This window comes from Poecilia formosa, unplaced genomic scaffold, assembly GCF_000485575.1.
Source record: "Poecilia formosa unplaced genomic scaffold, Poecilia_formosa-5.1.2 Scaffold31, whole genome shotgun sequence".
NCBI lineage: Eukaryota > Metazoa > Chordata > Actinopteri > Cyprinodontiformes > Poeciliidae > Poecilia > Poecilia formosa.
Window position 1 is genome coordinate 2,662,180 of NW_006799970.1, and position 24,166 is coordinate 2,686,345.

General features: G+C 40.2%; 1 protein-coding gene across 2 annotated transcripts in view; it reads right to left on the reverse strand.

Moving 5' to 3' along the window:
• Positions 1 to 24,166, reverse strand: part of sipa1l3 (signal-induced proliferation-associated 1 like 3) — a 76,356-nt gene that overhangs the window by 22,009 nt on the left and 30,181 nt on the right. For both annotated transcript variants that reach the window (XM_007549475.2, XM_007549474.2), the window contains exons 2-5: positions 13,346 to 13,430; positions 5,361 to 6,023; positions 2,987 to 3,947; positions 132 to 262 (exon numbers count right to left, since the gene is read on the reverse strand). In XM_007549475.2, coding sequence (XP_007549537.1) covers positions 132 to 262; positions 2,987 to 3,947; positions 5,361 to 5,822 — 1,554 coding nt within the window. In that variant the 5' untranslated portion in view covers positions 5,823 to 6,023; positions 13,346 to 13,430. The remainder of the gene's footprint in view (positions 1 to 131; positions 263 to 2,986; positions 3,948 to 5,360; positions 6,024 to 13,345; positions 13,431 to 24,166) is intronic.

Consider the following 24,166-nt stretch of genomic DNA (forward strand, 5'->3'; position numbering starts at 1 on the left):
CAGTGGCAGGACAGAGACGGGGCTTAAGCTGAGGGGTGAGGGGAGGGAAAACTGGGACAGAGAAAACCTGGGTGAGGAATTAACCTGACTCTCATCACTGCACTGTCAACCAGAAATCTTGACGAGCGTACCTCACTGGTCCTGACGATTATGCGGTACTGGTACTGGTCTTTGTGGTCTTTGGTATCCTCCACTTTCTCCCTGCGAATGCTCACGGCCACGGGGCCCAGCTTATCGTCCGTCCCGAAGTAGTTGGAGTGCTCTGGTGAAGGACAACAGTTAACCAAGGTTACAGTTTGTGCTGGGAAAAAACTTTTCATCTGTTTACGTCTGAACATGGTGCTGGTGTTGTGTCTATGGCTGCAACACAGGAGAGGCTGCTGGTACACCTTTGCTTGAACTACAATGGTCATAAAGAGTAAAATATCTTAAACAGATGTAACGAAGTGCGTTCTTTCGCTGTTGGCTCAAGAAGAAGTTGGTCAGAGTTGCAAGTGAGTTGGTTTACATGTTTACAAAGTGGAAAGGAGGAGAGGGTGGGAAGAGTCATGGGCAGAGCAGACACCATTATAACATTATAATTGATAAGTACAAAATCAGTTTGAAAAAGTTAAGTCAGGACCTGGGTGCAAAGAAAAGGTTGAAGAAATAAGTGGTCGATAGTTATCAGATCTTTTACTTCTACTGGATGTAGGAATGATGAAGAAACATAGATTGAATAATTAAACCGATGCACCGTTAAGCTTTTCTGGGCCAATATAATGTAATCTTAGTTTCGGTGCATCTCTAATAAAATCCAACTAAAACACAACCACGACAAACTGTATTTCTCTGTCACCTTTAAAAGATTAAAAAAGTGTAGTTTTCAAAATGTTTTGATACCAAATGTGACCGTTTCTTCTTAGTAAACATAGAGAAAGCTGTTGACAGACCGCACATGCACCTCGCACAGCTGCTTCCAAAGCTTCAGAGTTAAGCCCTCTTCTAGCGAACGCCACAGGCAGCAGCGCGGCAGGAGCATAAACACAAATTATCCAGACTCTTCAGGATGAATACAACTTGGCAGATCCCTCCTCTAACTGGACTGAACTGGGACAACCTATCTGTGAGGAGACTCGCGTCTGATTATCTTGCTTGTCATGACCTGTAGCAAAAATGTCAGCTTTTTGATGAAGATCCTGACACGCACAGGGGGCCGCGGCCGCAGCGAAGACGCAAACACAACCAGAGCGGCGTTCAGGGGGACAGCTGAGACGGCATGGAGTCAGAGGACCCAACGTATTTTTGGAATGCTAACCTTTATTTGTGCGGCTGCAGGCCTGAGTCTTCCTCGCATACGATGTTCGAACATGCTTGTCTGCACGCATGCTCCTAATAACATCTGTCACTAATTAGTCCGCAGCCAGATGATGCTTGCCAAAGGGGAAGTGGCATCAAAAGTGTCTGAAGAGGTGATGCCGACTACAAACGGCCACACAGATCACATTAACCACTTCCCCTCTTAAGGTGAGCGTTACTTTCTGACACTAAAAGCCAGATGTAAAACAAAGCTGAGATGGCTCAGGTGTCAAGTACTGCCTGTGTATCATCGGCTCAGAGTTTGCCAACCGTCCAAATAGGAGGTACATGTGTAATTAAAACTCCCGGCGGGCTGCCAGTCGACTTAACTCTGCTGCGTCCCAGCAGCTGATTAGTCAAAACCAGTGGATGACGTCTAGGAAATAAGACTCTGGCAAACAGTAACGACAGAGTAAGACATAAACCTGAGTGACGGAAAAATAGCAACGATATACAGACATGACTCTCTGTAGAAAAACTAACAGTAAATAAATTATATGACATTTAGTTATTAAATACAAGTATAAAAAGAAATTGTAGTTGCAGCTTCTCAACTGGGATCACTTGTAGAAGTCCTTGTTGTATTTGGCTAAAAGTATTTTTCTTTCAAGCATCTTTGCATTAAGGCTGCAGCTACCAGTTATTTTAGTGATCGATTCTATTTTGACAATTAGACGATTTTCATGAATCATAATATCAATAAAATATTTAGATGGTTGGATAGAGTCAACCTTCTATGAATGCTTAACACTGATGATGATGCTCATTTGGAAGTAAAATCTCAACCCAATTATCCAATACAGTGCAGTGTGTGTAAGCACCACATTGTAGGAGACAAAGGTAAAGTGGTTCTGATTGTGGAGAACTGAGGGCGGGTCCGGGGATTTCAGCTTTAAACAGTACAAGAAGTGTACTGTGAGATAAAATAAAGCTTCAGTTGTCTGTGAGGTACGGCACATTTTATTATTCTGTTGCAATGACTAATGCTATCAATGGTGTTCAAGTCCAATCTGACCCGACTAATCAACTTTAATTACAGGCCCACGGCTAAACTAAACCCGACATACTATTTTAATTACGATTTTACTGGTTTTGTTTTTAGGCTATGATTTGAGTAAGTAGTGTCCCTTCTCCAGCTATCAGCGTTTGCTTCCAGCTCCATCTCGTCGCTTGTTGTGCCCACAGGTGAGTCAAGTGTAAATCATCTGGGATATGCGACTGATAGGAGCAGAGCAGGACAGGGTCGGATGCGCATTAATGTGCCTTGCGCTGTTGCTGTCTAATGAACATCTGCACCTTTCTTTCTTCTTTTCCTGAACAGGGTAAACTACCGCCTCATGTGTTTAGACTATAACAAGTAGATTAACCTTACATTGTGCATTCTTGTTTATTTTTCTCTGTGCTGTATGCACTGTAAGCTTTATAAATGTATAACAGAAGCCTGAGGACCACACGACCAAGCAGGCTTCCAGGTCGGGTTCATAAATCTAAAGTCTACAGCAAAATAATAACATTTTGTCATGATTACAAGTCATATTTTTTTAAATAATGGAGTTGAGCTAATAATCCAGCTGCCAACCAACCAAACTAGCTAACGGCCCATCCCTGCACCATGGGTCAAATGTGTTGCAGTGCAACTCAGCGTTACCTTTCCCATGGAAGTAGTCTTTGTAGTAGCGAGCCCCCAGGTCTACATGCTCTATGCCGTACAGTTTCAGTCTTTCCAGCCTCATCTCCTGCTCTTCAATGGGGATCTCCAGCACAGATATGCTGGCGTTACTCTTCCTCAGCCACCCTCTTCCTCCATCTCCATCTCCTCGTTCTGCTGAGGAGCTGAGGAAGCTCACGTTTCTCTCCCTGTGCCCGCCTATCTCATTGAGGAAGTGGGGACAGGAGAGGAGCAGCGGGCTTGAAGAGTGCGCTGCAGGCCCATCCAGAGGGTCCGCGGGTAGGGAGGGGGCTGTGGAGCTCTGATCGAGGTTAAGGGTCAGATCCTCGATGCTCGAGTAAATGGGGTCGTTCAGGTTCGGAGCTGACAATCTGGAGCCAGACAAGGACGAAGCGGCTGATGCTCCGGTGGCGGTGTTCCTCCGCTGAGTGGAAAAGCTGCGCTGAGCTGCTGCCTCATGGAGGTCGAACAGGACGCTCTGAGCATCAAAGTGGGCAAAGCTCTTTGGACACACCCAGGGTTTATAGGAGGCATCTGTAGAGCCTCTGCCTCCCCTGTCCTCGTTAGCCTCTCCCTTTCCTCCGTCCAGCTCCCCCCGACTGGAGCTCCGAAGCTTCCTGAACAGAGAGGAAGTACCCAGCGCAGACTCCGTCCCACCACTTTTCTTCCTCACTCTCTCCGTACCGTCCTTCCTCCCCGTTCCTTTGTCGTCCCCACCTGTGGGAGCGGCGGGGAATGGCGTCTTCGACGACGGGTCCGGAACTCGCAGCAGCTCTCCGAGTTGTGCGGGAGCCAAGCTGCGCTGGTCAGGCCTCTCCTGCTGGAACTGGCTGAGCATTTCAAAGAAGCCTTGCTCGGGAATGCCCTGGATGTCGATGGAAGAGGTGCTGCCGTATACTCGGAAACGGTTTCCAAACCCACTACCACCTCGAGCCTCCACCTGAAGGCAGAACAAGAAGAAATTAATTATAAAAAGGACAGTAAGAGTTGGTTTTTTTAATGACAAAGTAAAAAAAAAGAAAAAAAAAGAAAAAAAAACAAACTAGTTTCTTACAGTTTCTGCAAGTTAATGTTTAACTCCCTCAAGTAAATACAGCACATAAGATGGTCTTACTCCAGCCCTTTTAGTATTAGAATTGAAATGTAATGTTTGCACACTGTACAGAAACAGTATGTGCAAACATACTTTTTTAAATCCTTCTTTAAAGATTAAAAAAAAAGAATAACATCTTTTTTATTCTCCTTACTCTGACATTCAATCAGATAAACATTGGCTGTTGTAGGTCAGATGGGATTTCCAAAATTATAATGGACACTCTTTGCAGCTTCGGCCAGAACCTTTACAAGGACTTTTGTTTTTGTTCTTGTTCTGGGACTGAAACACACAATTTGCACCAAAGCCCGTTGTTCTCTAGAGGACAGAACCTGATGAACAGGGCATTGCCACGGTGTTTACACTTGCATATTATTGTTTGAACAAATGAATGTTCCTGCACCCAAGAATGAGTCACAATGCTCTACTTGATATCTTGGCTGATTTATGTATATTTTTTCACAATGTCAAGCAAGAAAGCAGTGTACTCAGAATACGTCCACAGGTGTTCCTCCAATTAACTCAAACACTTACCTGTCACGTTTTTTATGTTTATATTCTGCAACACTGAATTTATTTTCATTAGTCATAATGAAAAAAATGTCATAATGAATCTATGTAACTTTCTGAAATGACAAAAATTTGAACTTTGTCATGATATTAAAATTTTTAGAAGTTGTAGTTGCGTATTATACTGTATAAAATATTCAATTGACAAAAAAGTGAAGAAATAATTGTACAATTTAAAGAACTATAAAACTTGTCGGGGCCTAAACTAAGACTGAGGCTTTGGGACTTTGCTGAACCTGATAAGGAGAAGAGGACGTTTTTTCACTCAACCAAAGAGAGAGTCTTCCTCACACTTAGGATATCTCCATCAGTAAAATAATGTTTTCTTCTACACCACACAAGCTCATTTGGCAACCATTTTCCCCTTCTATATCAACAGTATTTCACCAAAAAACAAAGAAAATGTAGCAGACTGAACTCATTAGAGACAAGCTAATATTTTCAAGTCCTAATTTTTGGGGGAACACTTTATCTAAGCCCACAAATGCTGTAAATACAGCTGGCAAGGCAAAGCGAAGCATGGCTTTCTGCAGGCCAAACCAAACTGACTTCCATCTGTGTACCTCATTAGCAAGAGGTTTGTGTCGAAAACCTGGACCGCCGCCATGAGGAAACAACACATCCTATTCTTCTCAACTCCGACGCGACGCACAGGAAAAACAGAAATTGGGAGAAATATTTCGGGCTCACCTCATTTTCATCCTGTTCGCTGAGCGTTACTTCACTGTTGGAGCGCTGTCTCAGTGGTGGGAAGACTCTCAGACTGAGAGGCGAACCTCTGTCACCGATGAACCCTCCGCCTCTGAACTCCACGTCCTTCGACCATCTGCGGGGCAGCCTGGCGACCCCTCCTCGCACTAGCCTGCCGTCGGATGACAAAAAAGACGACGAGACGGAGCAGTCGTCGTAGTGACTGCTCCCGTTTTGCCCGTTTTCGAGCAGCGACTCCCGGGACTGCGCGCGACGGGGAGGCCATTCGGCGATCCGAGCACGAACACCCATTTTGGGCACAGAGATGCGAGGTTGTGCTGCTGGTTCTGTGGGGTGGCCATTGGGGGTGTGACGAAGTGGAGCGTTTTGGGGTAACCCTCCGCCTCCGTCCAGAAGGTCTGAGGAGACGCAGGTCACCCCCCTGTCTCTGTAGGTGTTCATGACGCTCCGGGAGAGCTCAGGGCCGGTGGGAAGGCTTCTGGCATCCCATCTCAGGAGGGGCACTAGGGAGGGGCCCCACACACACTCTGATGTGGCCTCTATCTCCCAGAAACATTGCTTTTAGTGGGGAGATGGAGAATATTCAGTGGAGCATGATGGAACAAGTCTGGATCCTCTTCCTTCAGGATTATTCTCAGCTTTCTGAAAGAGAAAGAAAAAAAGAACAACAGAAAGCAATTAATTCAACAAATATAAAACAAATTAGGGATCATTTTTAAATCGAAGAGCTTGCGTGACCCAAATTCTAACCACACAACCAGAATGAGCTTTGGCTTCAGGAGGGCGACTCACTCAGCTGTAATGTACTGTAAGACTGATAAGCCAGAGAGAAAACAAGGTGAAGGGATATGACAGAGAATTTCTCCCATTGAGGCTAATCTTCAAGAGGCTGACATTGAATATTATCATCACTCACTCCGGCGCTCATGCCTGCACACAGAACCACTTTGCCGCAGATTAAAACCTTGAAACACTTGAGATAAATTCTGAAAAATATCATAAGCCTAACCAAGTTACATACAAAAAGCAATCTAAAGAGAGTTTTCACCCTACCAGGCATTCAAAGAATGCTACTTCTAAAAAACACATTGACTCTCCACTTAAACTCTCACCCGTTTCGTTAAAGCGACAATTTATTGTTTTGGAGAGTTCAGACCCACTTAAAAAGTAGCGCATCCTTATAAAGCATCCACTTTGTAATCCAATGGCCTTTCAAGGACAGCAGCTCATTCACAAGCATGTTTTGGCAAACTGAAAATCCTTACAGAACTTAAGATAGATACAGTTATGTATCACTGTGATAGCTGAAAACAGTACTGATTCACTGAATATCGTTAACCCACATTTTTATGACTGATGTGAGCTTTAGGGACCTTAAAAGTCCATTCAATTGATTGGCTAACACTTTAAATATAGTAACCTAGCAAATATTGCTTCCATGAATACTGCCACAATTGTGTACACAGATATTGTGATGATTGTAATTTGGTAAATTGTGAAGCTCTAGGTTGAAATAACGAAAATATGAAAAATGTATTATGCAATTACCTTTCCAGTTAATTCTTCATAAAATAGCTCAAGCTGAGAGAGTGGGTACAGAGTGTCTGTAAAGAGCATTTCCCAAGTCTTTGTTACAGATTCTCAATTGAATTGAGATCTGAACCATTCCCTCAGCATGTTTCTGCCACCACCACGATGGATGATCTCTGAAGGCAACTGGCCGAGCCAAGTATGAAACTAAAGAAGCTAAATAAAAACGCACAACACTGATTTTCCATTTTCATCTTTAACTGTGTCTTCACAATTATGCACTAATTTGGGCTGGTCTGTCATGTAAAACGAGAATAAAATACACTGAAGTTTGAAGGATGAACACTTTCATCGGGTGTGAATACTTTTGGAAGCTTTTTCAAGTGCTAAAAGCTGAGGAGGGGGGTTATGAATAATAAGAAAAAAAAGATGCAACTCTTCTTTTTCAGTAGAGGGAGACAATTACATCTTTGTGAAATTAACAGGGATGAATAAATACCAGAAGACAGAAAAGGGCAGCAGTGACACAGCATCAGCCGGAGGGGTGAGGTTGGGTGAAGCCATAAATAGAGCGACGGGAAAAAGTCAAGAAAGAGCACAGTACATTGCTCAGTGAACCACACGGACGTGCTTCGATACGACAGTCACACAGCATCAACTCTTAATCCAACGGCCTTTCAAGGACAGCAGCTCATTCACAAGCATGCTTTGGCAAGCTGGAAATCAATTTTATCCCCCTTTACTAAGAATAGGCAAGGGGGAAAAAAAGTAGAAAAACAATATATTTTTGTTTTGAGTTTTTTCATTGTTAAACAGTAGGAATGTTTTTCTCTTTCTTTTTTTCCCCTGTTGAGGCAACAATATGACTTCACTGGGTGATGCAGCAAGAAATGGGAGCTTGGTGACATGTTGGTCTGTGAACTAAAGTGAAAAAAATCAAGCCTGGCCCTTGTGCAGCAGCTGTTGCAAGGGTCTTAATGAGGGTTCTCATTAAAATTACTAGTTTTCAGTGTTATTTATATGGAACGCTTCATCGGTTTTATAATCACAGTCTGCAGAGATAAAATGAGCAAATGGTGATTTCAGTCGATAAAACATGTCTGACGCACAGATTTCAGTTGTATTTACTGGCTGAAAAGGGAGATAGTCAATGTAATGATTAAAAATTATACATCGAGTTGCACCAATCGAGAAAAAAATCAAAATTGATCAAATTTATCTTCATAAACTAAGCTTTAATTGGTAGGTCTAATGCTGAGGAATCAAAAACCGTTTCCTATTCATTGAAATGCTTTTAAACTAAGATCCAGCACATCAAATGGAACAGGAAATTAGTATTGTCCTGGGAAAAACCTCATCTTCAATAATCTTACATGGCATACAGTACAGGTCATACAGTTTTCCTTTCTTCTGCTCTCGCCTTTTGTTTGTAGTGGAGAGCTAAGCTGATATTTTCAGTATTTTCTGCATGAAATCTCACAAAAAAACATACAAGAGCATTTTAAATAGGAGATTCGTAAAGGAAATATGGGGAAATATGAGGCTAAGAATCTGTGAGGTTTGGTTATTTCAAATAAGGGCTGCAGATGAGTGTTAAAGTAAAATGTGCTTAATTCATCCATCTATGAAGCACTCCATTTTGGGATTAAAGCTCTTATCTCCATAAGTCTCTCCTCAAACTGCAGAAGTCACTGAAATATCTCAGTGAATTTGCCCAATATGCACAAGAACACCATCTGTAGATAATCAATCAATCAATCAATCAATCATATTTTATTTGTATAGCACATTTCAGCAGCAAGGCATTTCAAAGTGCTTTACATAATTAAAATAAAAACAGCATGAGACATTGAATAAACAGTGAGAAAGAGAAAGAGATTTTGAAAAAGATTAAAAAAGATAAAAACATTAAAACCCCTTTTAGGACTTCAGTTAAACGTCGTTTAACTGGGACATTTTCCGGGGGGCTTTATATCATTAAAATGTAGACAGTGAGAAAGAGAAATAAAAAGAAATTAATAAATAGACAAAAACTAAAGATAAAAACAGTAAAAACATCAAAGACATCAAAACAAACACTCTAACCCTAATTTAGCCACAAGCATCTATAAACAGGTGGGTTTTAAGTTGAGATTTAAAGGCACCCAGTGTTTCAGCTGTTTTACAGTTTTCTGGAAGTTTGTTCCAAATCTGTGGTGCATAATCTAAGCCTTTTATAATGTGCCGGTAGTTTCCAACATTCACTACAATCAACATTCTGCTTAAAATAAAACTGTTATTTTATATATATGTTTTTATTTTAAAAAGTTCCTGAATTTATAACATTATTAATACGCTTACTCATTAACAAGAATAATTTTCTTATTTCTCCCATACTGCTCATTAACAGCAGGCTTTTACATAAACATGCTCTGATATTCAGATGGTCAAAGAAATGTACTTAAAACAACATTAAGTTGAATCTTAAATCCACTAAACTAAATTTAAATAATTAGAAAAGTGATTTAAAAGCAAAAAAAAAAAAAAGCAACAAGTGCATAAAGAGCGACAAAATATTTACAATTCTTAAATCCTAACCTCTGAAAGCGGGTTTGTGTGAATTTTTGAAAAATGTTTCAAGTCCAACTTAACGAGGTGTGTGTGTGTGTGTGTGTCTGTGTGCGTGTGTGCGTGCGTGTTTTACTGCCCACAAGATATCTGCATCCTCATCCTTGCTGAATCTATTTTTGGGCTGCATTACTCACACACTGGGACTGAAACGCATAAAAGCATTAATGATCTCATTCACGGCTATCAGAACCTCACTTTATGTCTTTTTAAGTCGCCACACCAGTCTGTCCCATCTTTGTTTATGGAGGAGGAAAAGCATTTCCGAGCCAAAGGCTCCTGCTCTGATCATGCTTTCTGACAGAGTCTGTCCTCATTCAAAAGGCCATCCTGTGATCCACTACGAGACCCGATCCCAGATTATCCGCCCCAGCTGCAGCGGTTGGAGAATGGCTTCATTATGCGGCTGATGAGAGAGAGCAGTCTGTTTGATCCATCTGAAACACACCTACGTTAATAAGGACACCAAAACTGTGCTGATGCATGAAATGTTACATAAAGAGACGGCTTAATTTGTGTAATTATACATAACTGAGAAAAGATCCAGAGGAGGAGGGGGGAAGGAAAAATCATCCTTTGCTGCAGTGAGAATTATGCACACGCATTAAGATTTGGCCAACAGTTCAGAGCATAAGGAGCAGAGACATTTAACGCCTTTTAATTGCTCACATACACTGATTGATTAGCATAAAGATGTGGCACCTCTAATACGGCTCCATCATTCATTCCTTTCTCTGCACACTGGCTCTGACTTGCCCAGCATGCGGCAGGCTTGGCGCATGCACCGCAAACATGCACCGAGGCTGGTAATTACGCTGGTTAGATGGTAGTAATGACAGAGCAAGCAGAGAGGGCCAGCTCGCAAAGGAATGAGCGTAATCACTGTGGAGGAGGTGCCGCCGCTGCTGCTCCTCAGTCACAGCAATGCAGAGGACCTCAGATCAGAGAAGACTGAATAAAAACCACTGGGTCAGAGGCGAGGAGGGATCAACCTGCCATATGTTACAGCAGGGCACGCCAACATTCAAAAGTCACATGACGCAGGAATGCATCTCCCAACACTCAAAGGTTTCTGGGAGTCAACAAAAATATATGATGAAAAAAAAATGACAAAAAACAAACCATCTAGAGGTGATTTGAACGCACCAGCAACAGTGTGTGTGGGAGAGACGATGATTTAAGGGCGGTTTTGAAGAACATATGGTGGCACATCCGACTGGCAGACGGCAGACAGGAGCAGAGCCTGACGCCGCCATGCAGCACAATGCAGCACTGGCCCCCGGTGTGATGGCAGCACATCCAGCATTCACGCCACCAGGACTCCCAGGACAGAACGGGTTTGGCATCGCAAGGTTTGGCAACAGAAGTAAGCCGGTGGCAAAGACAAGTGTCCTCCAGCCAACTGACAATAATTTACACTTACCAATGATAGACGCAAAGAAGCTAGCTAGTTAGCAAGCAGCGGTTTATAAGAAACTAGTTAGCGGCAGCCTCAACTGCCCTGAGTCATAAAGATGTCTGCATTCAATTCAAAGTACATATAATATTCGAGTAAATAGTCCTGTGATTAACATATTTAAGATCAACTTACATTTTTAATTTAAGACATTTAAAGGCCTTAATTTCAGATACAGTAATTTCAGACTTTTTAAGGATGCGCAGACACACTGTTTTAATAAAATGCAACAAGTCCAATTCAATAAGGGGTCATAATGGGTCGTATTTCACAAGAGCAACTCAACAAACTGGAAACCAGATCCAAAGAAATGGGGTGTAATGCAAAAAAAAAAGAGAGAGACAGAAATAGTATATTTTTACTTTTTCACCTACCACTTTGATGAACAATAATGATTTTTTTAAAATACTTTTTCCACTGTCATGAGCGTCTACAGAAAACAACATTTAAAGCTGAGCAAGACCTTCAAGGCCTTTTGTGGGTTTGAACCAAGGAGAACTAAAAACAAAGGCATCACTGCTGAAGTGCTAAAATGTCAGACCTCTTAAGTGAACCAAGAATATATTTTAGGGTTTGAATGTTTCATTGTTCCCTAATGCGCACAAAGACATGCTGCAGAACGAGTGTGTCTACTTGTAATCCCCCGATGGAGTAAAATGATTTACTTCCTCCATCCCACATTTAACATGCAGATTTAGTTGTTGATGTTCTGCTGTCATGAATATTAAATGATCACTTACAGCTGTGTGTAAAAGGGAAAGAAACAACAGAAAACCTCCAACTATGTATATAGAAGTCCAAATAATGACATGATTTAAGTATGTTACTCCTGCTTTGGGATACGAGTCTATCCCGCTTGGCCTTTGTAATACAGAGAGAAAAACTTTTAATCACAACAAAACTCTCACAGGAAACACAAGAAACAACAGTAACAAATGTGAACAGCAGGCTGGAAGGAAGTTCTCTGCCTCCGACTCTGCTCTATATTGGGCCTGTAAGTCTGTCTGGGTTATCTGGAGGCGACATCTCTGCCTCTCAGACCAGAGTCACCAAGCTGCACTTCTTCGCCCTGCTCCCCTCGACTCTTTCCCATCCCCGCAGTCCCTGTCTCTGCTGATTTCCGTCTACATCGTGCAGATGAATCCCCACTAAAGTTGTGAGTGTCACTTCAATCCATCTGTTTGCCAGGCTGCTGTCCCATGACACCAAGACAGCCCTTGAGGAGGAGGAGGAAGACTAAAGGACAGGGTGAGAAGACTAATTTAGCAAGTGCTAAACACTGATGTAAAAATGCTAATGACTTGAATTTAGCAGGAGGAAATGAACTGTAGCCACCGGTCATCATTTGCTGATCGATTTGGCGATAAGGATTTAAAAACTAAATGAAAATTAGTTTGAACTTTTAAATATCTGTGCAACTTTAAAAGATCCCAGACAACTAAATCTTGATTTAAACAAAACACAAAACAGAAGTCTGAAGGAGAAAAAGACAAAAACAGTGAAGTTTTTAGAGCTGTGCTCCTCCCACATCACTGTATTTAGACTGCACTTTCAGAACATTTGCAGCTGAAAATGTTTCCTTACGCTGCTGAATGCTTCAAATCAGCTCATTGGTGAAATCCAGAGCTGAGCAGAAAAAAAAGCTCTGGTGTTGCTTAAGTCAGGAAACGATGGCGAGCAGGCGTGGACGGGTATGACTCTCTCATGGTGTAATCTTTCTGATCCAACGTCTGTACTGGACTATGATTCTTGAATTATAGATCTGATTTAAACAGCATAGTCCTGTGCTGCTGCAGGTAATATTTTCACACTTTTAGCTTACAACTACAAAAACATCCATGCCTTCATATATTATATAGACAGTAATATAATAAATTACACAAAAAAACATGAACATAAACCAGGCCTGCATGCTAGAGCACATTATCGTCACAAAAACACTGAAAGTAGCTGCTCAGACTGCAATAAATATTAGCTAATTATGTAAGTGCCTTGCATTCAAGGGCTGTATGCCAGTAATGTATTTGGTAATGCTTGTTTAATGTAGTAGATGATTTCATAGGATTGCATTGAGATGTTTGGATAAAGTCGTTACGAAACTACAAATAATTAGTTTTTTTTATGCCAGAAGAACAGATACAACAATGCATCAAGACAAAAAATAAAAATAAAAAACAATTAAGATAAATTTAAGAATAAAGAACGTCAAATTTAATAGTTCTATAAAGTTCATTTATGGAGACAGATTCTGAATACAGAAACTCAATAACACTGGTGAACTGGTCATAATCTCTGATCAGAACATTCACCAAATCGTTTAATAGGTCATTCACATATTAAAATTAAACTTTTTAATATGCAGCAGTCTTACCTTTTCTGCCTTCAGCTGTGCAGGCAAAGCAATTGGTGAAAGGTTTGGTGCGACTGTGCAGGCAGAGGAAGCTCTGTACTTTAGTCTATAAAGAGAAAAAAAGTGAAATAAAAGTTTCAGAAAACTGAAGTCAACTTGTTATTGTATTGACAGTGGACAGGGAAGTCCAGGGCTGCTCTTGGTATACATAATAAAAATACTTTAAGCACAGGAAAAGTTAACATCAACAACAAGCTAACAAACTTTTTTTTTCTTAATGTCCAACTAGTTTGCTCTATGCAACACCTTCATTGTGTGTTTTTTTTTGTTTTTTATTTTTCCAGTTATCTGTATGGGGTAATAAAAACTAAATGCCATCGATATGGGTGCATTGTTGGTGAGGATTCTGAGCAGATATGCCTGAGGCTGTCTGTCTGTGCTGCACTGTAAACAAGTCTCCATGGACACACTCAGAGGCATAAACTCCTGGTAGTGTAGGTTTCTGCTGATCAAAAACTGTACCTTGGAGCAAACAATATTACAACAGTAGACAAATTCAGACTTTCAATTACAAAGATAAGAAGAAACAAATACAAGTCCTCTGAGCTTGATCTCTTATCCCGTCTAATGCCGCCTGTTTAATAGATGAAAATGCAGAATGTGTGGAGGCAACATGAACTGCTTCAGATTGAGGGGCCTCAGAGCAGCAGACGGGAGCGAATCAGAAGGTCTTAGGAGACTACCAGGCGGGGCAGGGTGGGAGCAAGCAAACAATGTCCTGAGGGGAACCATCGTTACTGTCTGGCAAATACAGTTTAATCAATACTGATCTATCAGGGTCCACTTATCCTGCCAAACACAACATAACACATGAGGGGAGAAAATGGGGGTAGCAAAGGGTCACCGACTGGGTGAGTGACTGTTTTACCACAGTAAAGTGTTGCCACTTCTTTTAACTTGCTCATGCATTAATTCTTCTTGAAATGTTTTCACATTTTGTCACACTACAACTGCAGAATTCAAATTGGGATGTTTTTGTGATAGGCCAATACAAAGGAGCATATAATAATTATATGGAAGCTGGACTTAAACCTGAAAATTAATTTACTTGCAGCTCCCGAGTCAAAACTTTTTTGAGTCAATTTTCATTGGAAGTGCAGACGAGGTATTTCTCAGATTGTAACTTTTTCTTAAAAACAATACTGTATGTGATAAAATGAATAATTTGTTTGTGGAGCTGTTCTATCTGGTTTATTAACGCTTTGTTTCCAGTGCAAATAAATAATAAAAAAAAAAAACAAGAGTGATTTAATCTTTGCTTTTAAAATTTCTCAACACCACCCACACCAAAGGACGTAGAGGTTTTTACACTTTTAGTGTAAAGTGACACTAAACTTTTGACAAGTTTAGTGTCCATCATTAGTGCTAAACCACATGGACGCCACAAGACGCCTCTCGCACAAGTTTACAGAGTCGAGTCAACGCCTCTTCATAAGGTCAGTGGTTATTAAGAGGATCAGAAAGCTGGTTATGTAAAACAAACACAGGCGGATTCCTGAACAAGCTTAAAGCTTTTACTCTCTTAGCATTATGAGTGAACCTCTGTGAGCAGCGGCAGCAGCAGAGATACTGTTCCAGCAGGCATCAGCGCGCTACTGTCTGAGCGTGAACTTGTGACTGATTGCATCTTGAGCATCTGGTGTATATTTAGTAGAGGAGTCGTTCTGTGCAGCACTGCCAGACAGAATGACTGTCAAACAGCCAGAACAGAGCTGGACTAACCCACTCAGTGGATGTCTGAGAAAAAGGATGAACCCAGAATAAATAGCCTCATAAATAAATAAGTTCATCTGTCAGAGGTTTTGCTAAGAAGAAAATGCAAATCCTGTCTCATTATAGAGGATGTGCAGCTTGCTCACTGGAGATGAAACATCCACAGGTTTGTTTGTTAACTTGGGGGGAAAAAAAGAAGAAGAAAAAAGGACTGTGGACATTAATTAACACGAGGACTTGAGTCCATCATAAGAAATATGTCAGATTTAACCTGACAGGCTATTTTTGCACGCAGTTTCTTGCAGGTTGATATAAAAAATAGAATGAGTAAAGAAAAACCCACAGACGCATAAATAGAAATGACTGAAGCACATAGAAAATAAAATCACGACATCAACTACTCTGAAGTGTGACAGCAGAGGGGGAAAAGCAAGAGTATAAAGCTGGAGGGATGCCTGCACCTTTCCCATCACTGGCATTTTGTTGTGTGTAAGATGGATTACTGTCAACTCTGGTGCAGAAACCTTCTTCTGTCAGTCCTCCTTCACACTTCAGCCTGCTAATAACATCCCAGCTTTAACACAAAGATTGTGACAATATGTGTGTGTGAATTCCCATGCAAATGTGGATGGACATGTTAAAATTCTAGTTTTGACAAACGCTGCGCAATATCAAGAAAGTATGTAATTAGATACTATTGCGATGCAAAGTGACGGTATTGATTACATTTAACCCACATTTTTCCGGTTTACTTCTTCATCATAATGTTTTCACCAGTCTTGTGCCTCGTTTCCACTGAGTAGTACGGCACGGGTCGGTGTGGTTTGGTACGCTATTTTCTCTCTTTCCATTGTAAAAGCGGCTCATGTATCCGACCCGTACCGCACCGTTCCTGGGCAGGGAAACACCGTCAAAATGGCCAAATACAATACTGGGATGAATCGCTGCATGCATGACACTTTAAAATGGTATTCTACCAAATATTCTGTCCAAGCAGCTCTTTGTGATTATGATATTGCATATGCTTATTGCAAGTTTCAATTAGCTAAATTTAAGACCTTTTAAGACTATTACGGTTTAAATTTAAGACCTTGGGTCAAAGTCTTTTTAAGGACTTACATTTTTATTTTCAAATTTAACACTTTTTAAAAACCCCTGGGAGCCAAGATATGCAGATATTGTAATGACGAAGATAATTCAATACATTGTTCATCTGCTTTGTTTTTATAAATAAATTGATGATAAATAGCACACATTCAAATACTGCCAGAAATGAATCACAATCTTACCATTTAACCGTAAGCTAATAAATTGTGACATACAAGTTAAAAATTGAAGTAAATGCAATGGCTCACGTAGTTTGATTTAATCCAATGTGCCAGAGACTTCAGTTTGTGAAAAATTCATGTCTGTCTGTATTCACACAGCAGCCTGCTGTGGGCAATGAGCACATATGTGTTGAAGAAGGTGACCCCATACAGAGCAGGCAGTGCTGGTTCGTTCAAACTCCAACACTGGGAGGTGGAGACTGCCACACTTCCGACCTTTTCACACCTCAGATTTCCCACCATCCTCTGAGGTCCTGAACTGTTTTCTACTGTATGCACTGAAACTGAACAGTGGACGTTTTTATCCTCCTTAAAACGGCTTCACTGAACCATAGGTCCAGGTTTCTGTTTAAGACATTTAAAGTCCGTTATGACTTACATTTAAAACCAACTTGAAATAATTCACTTTATAACAACAAGCAATTAAAACATAACTTTGTCGACTTAAATTGTAGTTTTTCAGGACTGGCAAGGGCCTTGAGGTCTTTTAAATCTCCAAACACAACACAGCACACTTCATAATAGTTATTGATCACAAGTTTTAGCAATTGACATCCCTGTCAAATCCAAACTTCCTTAATTCATTTTATGCATCAAAGAATTTGTCCCTTACTTTCATATGATTTTTAGTTAATAAAAAGAAAACTATATAAACAGTTGATAGCTTAGACATGAAAATAATGGGAGTGCTTAGTTTTGATCCATGAAAACTTGAATGTTTCAGAAATGTTGATGAAAAATGTAGGCATCAATAACAGTGCTAATTAAAGCGCTTGCCTGGAAAAGACATTCAGAGTTGATTTTTAACCTAGTTTTGAGGAACACAAAAGATGGAAGTAGGAAGTGTGGGAGTGCAGAACCCAGGCAGTTTATGGCGAATGCATAACAAAGTTTGCAACCTTCCGCACCAAGGAGCGCTTCCCCTCTGCATTATAGGCCTGGCAGGCCGCTTAGTCATATTTTCAAATTTCCTGCCAACAATTAACAATTTTTAACGAGAAAAAAAAAATCACAGTGGGCGGCTGGTGGACGGCCCTAGCACTCCTAACACCAGGGTTAGCAAGTTTTCTAGGTCCCTTATAAGACTTTGAAAGGAGCCAGAATATCGACAGAGTGAGGAAAAAGTAAGCTAAGTAAGTTTAACAAAAACAAACTTAGGGAACAAAATAAATCAAATGATCTGTAACTGCACTTTGGCCTTCTGGATTGAAAATGGAGCATAAAGCACCTAAAGATTCCCACATCTACTTGTGTGTTTCTCAGATGTTGTGTGACGTTTGTGTAACAATTAGTAATAAAGGTGACTCATATGCTTGTAAAAACGAAGGTGCTTTCCGACTCCGTGCTGCTGCTCTTCGTACTGGGCCTCGTACAAAACATTACAAAACTAGGGAAGTTTCAACAGGGTCAGCAGCATCATATCCGCTCTAAGCAACATGCCAAGCTGCATGAAGGCCACCAGAGCAGATAGCCTGACTAATTTACCAGCTAATATCGGATTGTATGATTCCTAATGTATATTTCTGAAGAGCATAATGGCAATAAAAGGTATAATATCCTGAGCAAAATGCACATGAAAGGAACTACTAAATTTAACGCTGGTTTATTCTATATTTTTTATTAAGTTCTTGTATCAGAATCCAAAAAAGACAAATGTGTTACACATAATAAGAGTAATAGTCACGCAAGTGTTATACTGGTTTAGCAGCAGTTATCGATTGTTGGTTCCCTGCTTTGAATAAAAGCCTTTTTGTTCTCGTGTCAACTTAAAATTTTTATTCATAATGTCATACTGTGATGATTTCACACCAGCCCGTGGCAAGTAGAAAACTGGCTCATTTGAATGTGGATCGTTTTTCGGCAACAGGATCAAAAATGCGGCAAAGTCATCGGTACTAAGCAGAGCTTGTTTCAGCAGAACCACTTCAAACGCTGACGGGTACTGCTGGTGTTGGTTACCATAGGAACGTGAAGGTGCACCAGGAAAAAGACATACGATGTAGGCGGATGACAGCAGGCGATGAGGACACGGAGAAAACACAAAACAAAGCAGTAATCTATAGGCTGCAGCCATCAGATGGCCACTTTATAGACTGATTAGTGCAGTCACTGCAGCGAACAGCAGCAGCAAAGCTCATATGGAGCACATCATGATGTGCTCCCTTTAAACTTTAGGTCTACAAATTTTCTGTAGTGGCCCTTTAATTTCTGCTTTGCCTCAAATGTGAACTTCCTCTGTTGTTAAATCACTCTGTCCATGTTTCCTTGTTCATCAGCACCAAGACGCTTACAACTGTACGCCATGTAAGCTTCAAAGCATGCCTAAATGGGCTTTGGAGTATTTACAGACACAAAAACGAGCACTTATCAGCAAAACTTCCAGCATCTGGTATTGTTTTTTGTTTCCATATCAGAAAAGACTTTTCGCACCATCTTTAGGTTTTTCTTATTGGCAGTTTATCAAGAAATCAATTTTGCTGGTATTTGACACAAAAAATCGAGAAGAACAAGGATTTTTTTCATTTCATTTGAAGTCTTTCTAACACAAGGGGCAAAAATGGCCAAGAGGAAAATAAATGTAACCAATAGCTTAATATATGATTAATTTGTAAAACGAGCAAAAACAAGCAACTCAAGGTAAAGTTAAGATCACATAAGCTACAGTCTGATACTTCTCATTTATCAGTGTCATTCAGCTTACAGCAACAAATACATTAATGTTTTACACTTCAATATTATCGAAGGCCAGCTGCTATAAATTAGGTCTGCTTCATCAACAGTTTTGTGAAACAAATGTTTGCCCCTTTTACAGATTTTAGTTTTTAAAAAATGACTCTTTATTAATGGGCCAAAATCTCTCCAAACCAACCTGGACCTAAGTGAAAAAGCAACCATCCTTCTTGTTAAATAATGAATTTAGTGTGATTAACCACACAAAACTGGGAGGATGAGCTCAAGTTCACAAGCCTAAAATAGACTTTGTTACTGCCCAGCCTGTAGAATCTAGAAATCCTAAATAGAAGCTGTCTGGCATCAAATTGGCCAGGAAAAGTTGTTGCTGAAGTATGCTTTATGAATATATTTGCCTTGATGTTACTAACTCAACCATCAACTCTGTGAGTTATAAGTGAGTTACAATTCCTTTGGCTACAAGACAATACTTAGATTTACTTTTTCACATATAGCCGTACTGGTTAACAGAAGTGTATATCTCTTACTTGATATAACATTTTATTTGATGACGTGGGGGAAAAAGTGGTAAAAAATCTGTAGGTGAGCAGATACAGCTTCCTTTGGAAAACAAAAAGGGGAATCACTACACAAATTCCCACAAAACAATCAGCTGATAAGAAACATCTTTGTTTTTTTTGGCATCATGTGATGTCAGGATGTGAACAATGATTAGCATCTAGATTGTGTCAGCTACCTGCAGATTGTGTAGCTGCAGAACGAGACCAAGCCTTTATTTAGTCTGGCTGTCACACTGTCAGATGCATTTCTGTGCAATGCAGAGGCATGCAGATCAGGCTCCAGATAGACTGACCAGTTTATGTAGAAACAAGCCACCCCTTCTCTACCGGTGTGTCATCTACCCAAACGAACAGAAACATTCTTCACAGGACTTTTCTGTTGCTAATTTCACTGATTTGCCCAAATGGTGTCTGCTTATAATGCAAGACAGCGTTACGTCTCATCGTACAGGAGCCGAAGTGCAACTTTATCGCCTTCGTCTGTTTTCTACTTGGTTGTGCCGTGGGACCGGGTGTGTTTCTGTGTATGTGTACGGTCACAGCAGCAGCAGTGGGTGGGGTGGGGGGATGTTTTAGGCCATCACAGCTGTTGCAGCTCCCACAGAGGGGTCCCAGGCCAGAGTTGTGGGCTGCTTCATCTTCACACTGATTAACCAGAGTGTAAAGGGTCCAACAAGAAAAGTCCTCAAATACTCAAAGACCTGCAGTGATAAATGTTCAGTTCCTACACATTTGACACAACAAAATTCTGCACTTTGAGATGGATGGATGGACTGACAGATAGACAAGGAAGGGACAAGCAGAGGGATGGATGCATGAATAAACTCATGGGTGGAAAGATAAATCTATTCCTTGATAATATCAGTGCACCGATTGCAGTTTTCTGGCCGATCACAAATCTTTAAAAAAAACTGACCTGACGATTCCAATTTGAGTCAATACCAATTTTCTTGTCTGAAAAGTTGGTAAACACAGAGACAAGGTCACTAATCTAGCAGCAACGGCGGCAATTGTTAACCGTGCACATGCAGACGTGACCCGATAGGCAGGTCCGTCAGTCAGCCCTCTCAAGGCAGAACAAAAGTGAACAGTATGTGATTTTCATACTTTCGTGGAGGCAGATCTGATTGGTTAATATGATTGGATTCTCATACAAATATCAGCCAATTGATCTCCCGAAATTAAGGAAAGTGAAGCCGATCTATCAGTGCACCTCGACTTGGTGACAATATATCCTACGCTTCTCCTGACAGCATAAAAACTGTTCTTAAAGTGTGTTAAAAGTTGTCCAGGACTGAATTCAAATGTGTTTCAGCTGGAAAGACACTGTAAGGTTCAATTAAATCCAACATTTTCCTCCTGATGTAGTTTAAAACAGTGAAGCCGCAGACACATTCTTGGTATTCCATGCCCTAAACTGTTTCCTTGAGTAAAATCAGTTGATTCTTTTACTGCTGTGTTATAGTATCGCCAAGGTAACTCAAAGCCTGATGCAACAATAATTACTGTATTAATTTATTCTGCCCTGAAACAGTAAAAGATAATTTGTGGTAAATACAGTAAAGTGGTGCCTCAGATGTAAACAGTTTGAGATTTCCATGTAAGTGCAAAGAGCACAGAAATGTTAAAAGATTTTTTTATGCCGTGTTGACATGCTAAAAGGCCTGCTGGAGGAAGCTCACTTTGCTAATGTTGGTCTTCATGATTGGAATTAAACATTACATGCAGAAACAAATAATAAATTAGCAAGCATTAGGTAGCGCCACTCAAGCTGCACGCCTGTCAGAAATACACGCTTGGTTAATTATGAATAACATCTGGATTAATATCTGCTCACATGTCAAGATGATGACAGCTCAAAAGCAGATTGTGAGAGTTACTCAGCTATAATAAATACATCTGTCATATTCAATTTGTTTGGTGTAATGCTGATTAGTCTAGAGTTCCCCTTTAACAACTTGTAGCGAGGGCAGACAGATGTGTGACCAAATCAGGGGTTTGTGTTCTTCTTTTCCCATTTAGCCACTGCCAACTATGAAAAGTCAACAGTGAGGATATTGTTGGAACCAAATTAACTATCTGGGAGTTAAGCAAGCCTTGAAATGCAAGTGAATTACATTTTTGATGCAAGTAAACTAATAGAAAGTCTAAAAAGGGTAGGCAGGTTTTCGACATGATTTATTTTCAATCTGTTTCTCTGACTTTAATGTGGTTTCGCGCAGCTTTTTAAACATTTTTCTACAGTACATCTGAAATCAAACTGTTGGGACATGCCAACAAATAATTATCAGAAGAGCCAAGAGGAGCTTTTATATAATACTGCTAAAAAGTGAATTTAATTAGGTTCCCTGCGGCATTTTTTTTACTTTTTTTTTAAAAGGACACAGGTTCTTTATTTCAACACATGCTTCAAGGACATGTGCTATAAACTCTTAGCAAAGCAAACAGGTAAGTTTACAAAAATGTCAGACTATTTCCTTAAATTATTTCTTTTAATTAGAGGAAGGTACTACTTTAGTCAGCTTTTATTTACTTACTTTTAGAGATGCAGAACTGTTTTTATCTGTAAGCATGTCAACACCTGGTTTGTTCTTGGGACTAGGTTTAAAACTTTCCTTTTGAACATAAAACCTTCTTTTTACTTTATAACTCAGACTTAACGACCCCTGTCCATCACTCAATGGCAGCAATAACTGCATTTATTGCAATAAATGCAACAATTGCACTGTTTATATGTTTATTGACACAGCTATTGATGCCTTCATGTTCTGTTTTCTCTATATGTCTGGATCAGTGACTCTGTATTTAGGTCACTGATAGATCTATTGTTAAACCAAAACATATTCATATTCTTTGCAGATTTTTGAGTAAAATTCTATTCATTCAATCAAGAAATTTAGATTCCTAAAGGAGAGAAGACAGGCATCGTTAAAGACAGTAAAGCAATGCAAAAGAACCATTAATTTTGAGAAAAATAATTTGCCTTACTACATTTTATTTACTTATGCCTTTTCAACAACAACAAAAGAGGATAACTCAAATTTTACACTACAGCAATCAAACCACTGTAATTGCTGATAGGTTTTCTGCATGTTCCCACTGGTATTTTGATGATTTGCCTTGGGTGACGAGCTCCAAGTCTTTGAGGTTTGAATCGTTAGCTCGCTCCAACAGATTATCTCACAGATTCAAGTCAGGAACCCGGTTGGGTCACTTGAAGACATAAATATCACTTCCAGTCAGAATAAAAATGTTTGTCAAATTAAAAGATTAGTTTCAGCTCAAATCTGCCAGGGATAACTTTGGGCTTACATGTAAATTAAGTGAAATGAACTGAGTTGATGTGACATTCTTATCCATTTAAAAACTATATTTCACAAGTATCTAAAAATTGACCTGAAGAATCCTTTTGGATGAGAGGTGAAACATCTGCCAGGGAGAAGAGAGTAAGTCCAGTCACTTTCTACTTAAGCTTTTGGCATTGCCAGGTCCGCATGAAAGAGAAGTGATACTGGTGTATTATAATAATAATAATAAAAAAATAAACAATGAACATTTAGACATCTAAACTGTGGGTGTTCCCTCTAGTTTCTAAATTTAAACAAAGACTGAAAATATATTTTTCCATATAAAAAACCAAAACAAAACAAAAAACGGCAATGTGAGAATCCACATGACTTTTATTTGCTATTTATGCTTTGCTATTGCTTCAAAACAAGTTAATGTCTGTGTGAATGGGGGCTGCTAGTTGTTCCAAGGTTCTTCCTGTAACCAAATCAGAGCAGTGACAGACTAATGAAGCTAAATGATGATGAGGCATCGGGGGGGATAACTGGCTTCTGTGAGAGAGAGGAGAGAAAAATCTATCAGACAACTAAGGAACTATTTCCAGCTGTCTTCTTGAAGTTTTACATTTCCAAAACACAATTTGAAGCAACAAGAAGCCGGTGTCTTCAGTTAATGAAGTAGGGTCCTGTAATGATTTTCATGTGATGGGTTTATTGATCTCCTAAAGGAGACCTCCTCAAAAGGTCAATCTGGGAGGTCAGGGTTAACCACTTCCACTTCCTTGAAGTGCTCCTCCAGCATGTCTGCAGCAGCTCCAGCTCTGAGGAATGCACAACAGCTTTGACATTAACAGATGTAAGCTCTCAATCAGCAGCACACTGTCCAGACTTCCAGCCAAGCAACAGAATTAAGAGATCCTCTATCTACTGCCAGTGACCGGATAAGCAAAGGTCAAATGAGGAGCAAGTCCAAATCAAAAAAATTCCTAAAGCACATTCCACAGTGGGCTTCACTTAAACAGATTATTTCATCAGTACAGAACTGAGCCAAAATACAGCATTTAAGGCTGAGAAGACATTCACTAATTAAAACTAAAAGAAAACTCAAACTAAGAAACTAAGCCATTTCTTCAGTTCAGACAAAAACCTTGCTAAACAACTGTACTACTACAGAAATCCCTAGAGGTGTGCCGATCGATCGGC